This window comes from Melanaphis sacchari, unplaced genomic scaffold (genome assembly GCF_002803265.2).
Source record: "Melanaphis sacchari strain LSU unplaced genomic scaffold, SCAv2.0 Contig73_pilon_pilon, whole genome shotgun sequence".
Taxonomy (NCBI): Eukaryota; Metazoa; Arthropoda; class Insecta; order Hemiptera; family Aphididae; genus Melanaphis; species Melanaphis sacchari.
The window spans coordinates 3620623-3627692 of record NW_020271525.1 but is presented as its reverse complement, the minus strand read 5'-3'; the positions used below and the strand labels follow the sequence as shown (position 1 = coordinate 3627692).

The window sequence follows — 7070 nt, the reverse complement described above, 5'->3', positions numbered from 1 at the left end:
CATTGAACTCTATATAGTACGGATGTAACTGAACGAAGTGTAATACCGAAGCTGATATACTGAATGAAGATAATGAATAAAGATACTAAACACCAGATAAGAAAAAGAAAATGGTACGATTAAATGACCATAGGGTGCGCTGCAGCCACATTGTTGATTCCTTAATCGTTAGTCGTTACTCGTTAGTCGTTACTCATTAGTCATTACATACTTACTTTATTTTATACTTATTCTGGGTCTTGGAACTTAATGTACTTAAAAAGTACTAAATATGCGTGCACTTATGCGTTTTGCGTTTATAATAACAGAAGAAATATGCATTTATTTTTTTTTCTACTCACAATTTTCAGAAATACAATATTACTTTATAATTTGTACTAAATATTTATTAATAAAAACAGGAAATTGTATTTCAACTAGGAATTTAAAAAACACGATGTAATAATACCTAGCGAAGACCCTCAAAATAAATATACGTTAAAAAGTATTTTTTTTTTTTTTCATTGTCAGATTTTCAAATTGTATTATAAACATATCATTAATCATATGCTTAAAAAAAAAAATACATGTTCTACAAAATGGTAAAATTGAAAATATGCTCTTAAAAGTAAAAAGTCATTAAATATGCAAAAATATGCACAACAGACTTCTAAAATGTTTCCTAGTGTCTTGAAATTAATTTCAATCTTACCTAGCATTTAGCAATGAATTTAATAGGTAGTCCCCCAAAAATATGCAAATGCTATAACTTTCGAGCCCTGCTTATTAGTTTTTATTTCTTACCAGTTGTTAGTAATTTATTATATTTTTATTATTCCACCCATTGTTCATCACTCCAACATAGGTAACAGATTTTTACAATGTTTTATAGGCTTTTTACATTTTAAAAACTTTTTAAAATAAGATGCTGTAGGTAGTTTTTAAAATTATACGTTTATACAAATGAATATATTATTATTTATTACGTAATATTTTATTATAATTTTAAATATTTTAAACAATTTTAACACACCAACGATGCATAAATAAAATAATAAACAATTGTAGTGTGTATTTAATTAATAATAATTTCATTATAGTTTAGTTGTCATCTTGGTACCTATTTAAGTATTCCATTAAAATAGTTTTGTACATAAATATTTTAAATAATTATATCAAAATTGATGCAATCGCAACTTGTTGCTTGTGGCCATATTTTGATCGTGTTCTTTTTCTTGGTTAGACACTAGTGATCTATGAGTAACGCGCCAGTTTCGCTGTTGCAGTTATCTAAGTTTTCTTATTTCTAATCTTTATGGTTATTACTTTGTTACCATTAATTATCAATCATGGAGTTTTGTCATTTCAGTTTGATCGAGATGAATTAGATTCTCAACACCCAAGAATATATATTCATTATATTATATTGATTTTGCTCCGGTTAAAAATATTTAGCCATGGTTTTTGCAATGCATTGATGTCTGATGATAATATTATCCATGTCCCGTCTCTAACTATCATCGCAGATTGCATGGTTATCACTTATCACTTGTAGCTCTCAACTATCAACTTGGGCGTGTTTATTAATTTGTGAGTTGTGTTTACTGTTTACCAAACATTAAATTATTTTGAATAGTTAATAATGAACACCATAAATTGAGTTTACATTCCGAGTTCGGGTGTATGCGTATTTTTTCGTCTTACACATTTTAGAAAACAGTTTTGATTATTGATATTAATTTTAATAACGGCAATAATTCAATGTGATCATCTTACAATTTAAAAAAAACCTACAACTCCTACAAGTTAATTTTTTTTTGCTGGATTTTATCGGTTGATAATTTAGTTATTTTATTTTTTTGTTTTATTATACATTTTTTGATTTCACTAATTCCATCGAAATGTACGCCCGAAGTAAAACTCCTAGTATGGGAACACCATCCGTGTACTCGATACACGCCAGTCATCTGACTATCAGATCTTCTAACTTGCGATCGACTCGTTCCATGAAATCTTTACGTGTACCATGGTACCAACGTCCTATTTTGAAAGATGCCTTCTTCCTTGATACGCAGAGAGGTGCACTTGTCATCGCCTTCTACTCACTGGTAAGCATTCAGCCATTCAGACATAGCTTCATTTGTGTATTGGTATTTTAATATTTTTATTTTTATTTATTTTTTATTCATAACAAAAATTTAATGTCCATTAGTTTCTAAGCATTTTTACGTTGGTGACATCTGCGTTTGACACATATTGTCTGGCCATGGCTGCTCCTGGATCTACACATTATGGCTACTATGTCATGAGCTATCAGTTTGTATATGTCGGAAGTTCTTGGGGTAAATATAAATAATACTGTGTTTTGTGTTTAACATACTAACACAACAATTATTTTTTTCTATACAATCATATGAATCTTTTGTATATTTCAGTCAGAAATTTATTGGTCTTATTCTCGTTGTTTTCATTTGTTGTGGCAGCTGTTATTTTTGTGACAAGTTTGATTTTGATATCTGCATTACGCAAGGTGAAATGAGATTTATTTTCATAACTTATGTGATAATGGTAATATTAATAATAATTTTTATAAATTTCAGGAGCACGAGAAACGGATTGTGCCTTGGTTATTTTCATTTGCCGCATTTACAATATTTCGATTTATTGCCTGGTTGTTTTCTTCAATAGCCAACGATCCCATATTTGGATATAATTTTACTATGATTTTGCTGGGTGCATTGTTCAGCGTCATTAATGTTTATGGTTGGATACTTGTATATTCGTTGTATTTGGAATTGTTTGATTTGACTAAGCTTGAAGATTTAGCACATTTGAGAGTATGTATTTTGTTATTTTTCCTTTTGTGTGTATTTATAAATTTAATATTTTATTTTAGATTGGAACTATGGCCTCGCTAAATGCATCAACAACACATTCTTTAGCTGGGTCTCGTCCTACTACTCCTCATAGTACAGTTTCCACTGTCCCAGTGTAACAAGATTTAATATTTTATTGATAAATCAACCAGGAATGTAGTATTTATTTTTTATTTACAAACTATAGTTTAGTCGCTTATCCAGATCTGACATAGATTTATCCAAGTATCAACTTGGAGTAATAAAGTCTGGAATAGCGAAACTCCACTATATGATAGATATTATTATTTAGAATTATGAAAATGCGCTTGACACAATGTAATCTTATCCGTCCATTTTGTGTTCAAATGTTTAAAATCGTTGACAATTAATCAGTATTTTTATTTTATTCTTAAGTATTATATTTCATTTTTATACTTGAATACATTTTATATCATTATTTTTTATTGTTATTTTTACGTGGGTTAAATACATTGTACATTGACAGCCAATGCTTGGTTTATATTTAGTACAATAGTAAACAAAACATAACTTTCCTGTTATAAATAGGGGAAATTAAATTTTTATTAAAAATTTACAGTGCCATATTTATGTAGGGGCAATGAGGTTTTTATTTCATTAGATAATTTATCATGACTATATATTTTGTTGGACTTATAAAAAACATAAAAACTGTAATATTGTTAGTAAAAAAAATATTTTTTGTTTTTCAGAGTATTTAGTATCAAAATGTATTTTTAATATATAATAGCATGGAGCTTATACAATTTTTCTTTACAAAGAGACCCTTCCAAAAAAAAATTTGTTAACATTGTATTGAAAAACACAATCACTGTTTTCTTTTATCTTTGTTGCCCAACAGGACCCAGCATAACATCAATTGACAACGCCTGTATTATAAACCGAATGACCTTGATCTGAATTTATTATTGATTAAACTTAATTCAACCCAAATAAAAGAGAATAAAATTTAATATTTATAATTGAATAGTATTTTTTAATTTTATACTATTATTTATAGTCTATATTATGTTTAACCTATGGTATAAATAACTTTTTAAGAACAAAAGTTTCTTTATTTATATAAATATTTTTATTGCACATATCTCATTAATATTCTTTACCAAAATTTTGCCTAATTTACACAATGACATATCAGTTATTAATAGTTTTAAGTATTTTTTTTAAATGTAAGTTTTAATATGATTGCAAACCAAATGATATTTTATAATATGATATATTTTATTAATTGGTAGTAGCATTGATTATAATATTAGAGTATATTAAACATGTAAATTGTGAATTTGTTTTATGAATCTACATTAATTTTTATACATTTTTTAGAACTTTATGATAATAGAGAGATTAAGAGAATATAATAGTTTTATCATAAACTAAAATAAATTAATATTTTTTCACATTATATTTATATTTTTTTGTATAAGTGAACAAATGTAAATGCGTTGTTAATATGATTTAATAAATTAATAGTTATAAAAAATGTGTTGGTTTTAATTATTGAATTGTTAACAATATCTATATTCTAGTTTCTGAGCAGAGTAATTAAAGTATTGATTTAAAAATGATATGTTGTTGTTTTGTCTGTTTGTCATCACCATTGGGAGCAGTAAGAATTGTCTTGATTTTTAGTTTTCATCAAATTGGTGGTTTTTAACAAATCGGATCTAGTTGGCACTTTTTTTTTTGGTCGGGGGGGGGGGGAAACTATTAGTACCAAGATTTGGTTTTTAGGCATAATTTTTATTTTTTTTATATTATTAAATAATTTATACATATTTTGTGTAATAAGTTTGAGTGATTACATTACAGGAAGGTTGGTGCCAGAAGATAAGATATGGTGTAGACTTCGCCTACTGCTGACACTCCTGGTAGCAGGAGTAAGATTTGATGACAGTTGCTAGTACTATGTTCGTTTTTAAATCTAAGCGTTAAGATTGTTTGGTAACATAATATGGAACTGAGATTGGTTGGTTATTCAGTAATTAAATATTTTGTTTTGGGTTATTTGTAATTTGTTTAGATTTGATGTCACTGCAAAGTCCTGTATTTGGATTCTGTACATCCAAATAGGTTTAAGGAGAATTTTGGATAAATTCAAATTGTGGCAGGATTTATTTTTGTTTATTTTAATTTTCTAGTTTTTACGCCAAATTTATAAAAGAGAGGTGAAATTGTAGTTGGATAGATGGAATGATTGGATTTTATTGAATTGCTTTGAGTTCTTTAACTGCTTAATCATTGGGATATTTTGCAACAACGGTGTAAGAAGAAGTGGGTTGATTAGCTATGAATATATTTAAAAGGAAAGGAGCTGTCATTACTTCTTGGAAAACTCCGGCTTATATGGTGGAAATTGAAGAGAGAAAGTGTAATTAAAAAAAAAAAATCCGTTAATAGGTACTTAAAATTTTTACCAAATATTTATACTATCATTTATTACACATGGTAATTTAGGTATTTATATAAATGTTTTGGATTTTTAATCGTTTTTCGTATGCAATGATTATTGAATTCAAATTTAACACATAAATTATGGTGATTTACTTCTCAACAAACTAAAACTAATACAGAGTGGTTATCTTCTTTGCCCATTTATTTTTAATTGATAACCACCTTTTTTAATTTATACCTATGTTAATTTAAGTATTTATTATTACGTTTTAAAATTAAATACAATTATTACGAAACTAACTTATAACTTGAACGTATTATACTGGTCTTTCGTTTGTGAAAATAAAACGCTGCGAAAAATGAGGCCTTATTTTATAAAAGTATGTTTGGTAAATGAACAATGTTTGTGGATATAGTCCTCATTAAATGAAGTTAAATTTTTTCTTATTACGTCTATACTTTTAACAAAATATTTCAAATTATTAATTTATTTTAAAAATGATTTAAACGTTGAACCCAATTTTGTTTTATTTAATTTATTATAATCGTTTTAATTTGGATCCCTCTTACTAGTATCACTATACTTAGACGAGCTAATATTGAAAACGAATTTGGTATTTTAAATAAGTAAGTATTCGGCTAGTACTTAGATATTTGTCTTGTTTAATATAGTATCTACTAGGAACATATATTTAAAATAAAATCAATTTAGTCTAACATATTATACATAGTAAGTAGTATCTAACTCATACACATTATATTTTGATTTGCTATGTATTATTAATAAGTTATTTACAATTTATAAAATATTAAAATATAATAGCTTTTGTAAAATCAAATAAAACAAAGAAAGATTACATGACAATAGGTAAAAATTGACCTAAAAATTCAAAATTTGAAAAATATGTAAAATTAAAGTCTTAAAATTGAATTCATTTTCATGTAATACTTAAAAGTGTTTATTGAATTTGCATTAATCAGCAAAATATTCACAGACCAAGCACCTGATGATGATATTTCACTCCAAAACGAGCATAAATAATATATGTGTATTTCGTTTTATACCTAAATGGACTATTAGTAGATATGATGCACATTGTACATGGATAGTTGACTAGTAGAGTATAAGGACCATATTATGGAGTTTATAGCCTTATAGGTAGGTATATGTTTGGCGTGCTGCATACGCGGCAGGAATATTATTAAAAATTTCTTCGTCTCTAGGGGAATCACGGAGGAAATCAAACGGAAAGCCTGGACAATATACTCATACATATGATATATATATATACTTTTGAATAAGGAAAATATAGTATATTATATGAAATATTTTTAATATAATCGACGATGATGACAATAATATACTGCGTGCATGTACTACACTGCTCTGTGGATATAACGCTGTTATTATGATAATATTACCTACGTTATATGTATTTATAAGTTTTCGATTATTAGGGATAAAAGTTCGTATAAAAGATACAAATATTGATGTAGTTTTAATTTTGGATTATCATAAGTCACTTTTTTGGTCTATGTGCAGTGTCTTTAAAATTATACATAAATGTGACCATACTGTAAACATAATTACATTTTAAGAATAAAATGTTTACCTTACGTAATTTAGCTCTACATTATAAACATAGTGTTTTAAAAATTAAATCATACATAGTGAATACAAGTATTTTATTATAATGTCTATTGAAAATCGTTAGGTAAGTATCAAAAATGGTACCTTTAAATTGTTTTTTGCAAGTAGGTACCTATAGACACTCTATACAATAATATTCGGTCGGTGAAACC

At 26.7% G+C, this 7070-nt stretch overlaps 1 protein-coding gene across 1 annotated transcript; it reads left to right on the top strand.

Annotated features, from left to right (window-relative positions):
• Nucleotides 1–1411: 1411 nt before the first annotated feature.
• On the top strand, nucleotides 1412–3534 carry LOC112600937. Its single transcript, XM_025348292.1, has 5 exons — nucleotides 1412–2087; nucleotides 2192–2321; nucleotides 2415–2509; nucleotides 2580–2816; nucleotides 2876–3534. The coding sequence occupies exons 1-5, from the start codon at nucleotides 1881–1883 to the stop codon at nucleotides 2972–2974; spliced, it is 768 nt and encodes a 255-aa protein (XP_025204077.1). The 5' UTR covers nucleotides 1412–1880; the 3' UTR covers nucleotides 2975–3534.
• Nucleotides 3535–7070: the final 3536 nt, after the last annotated feature.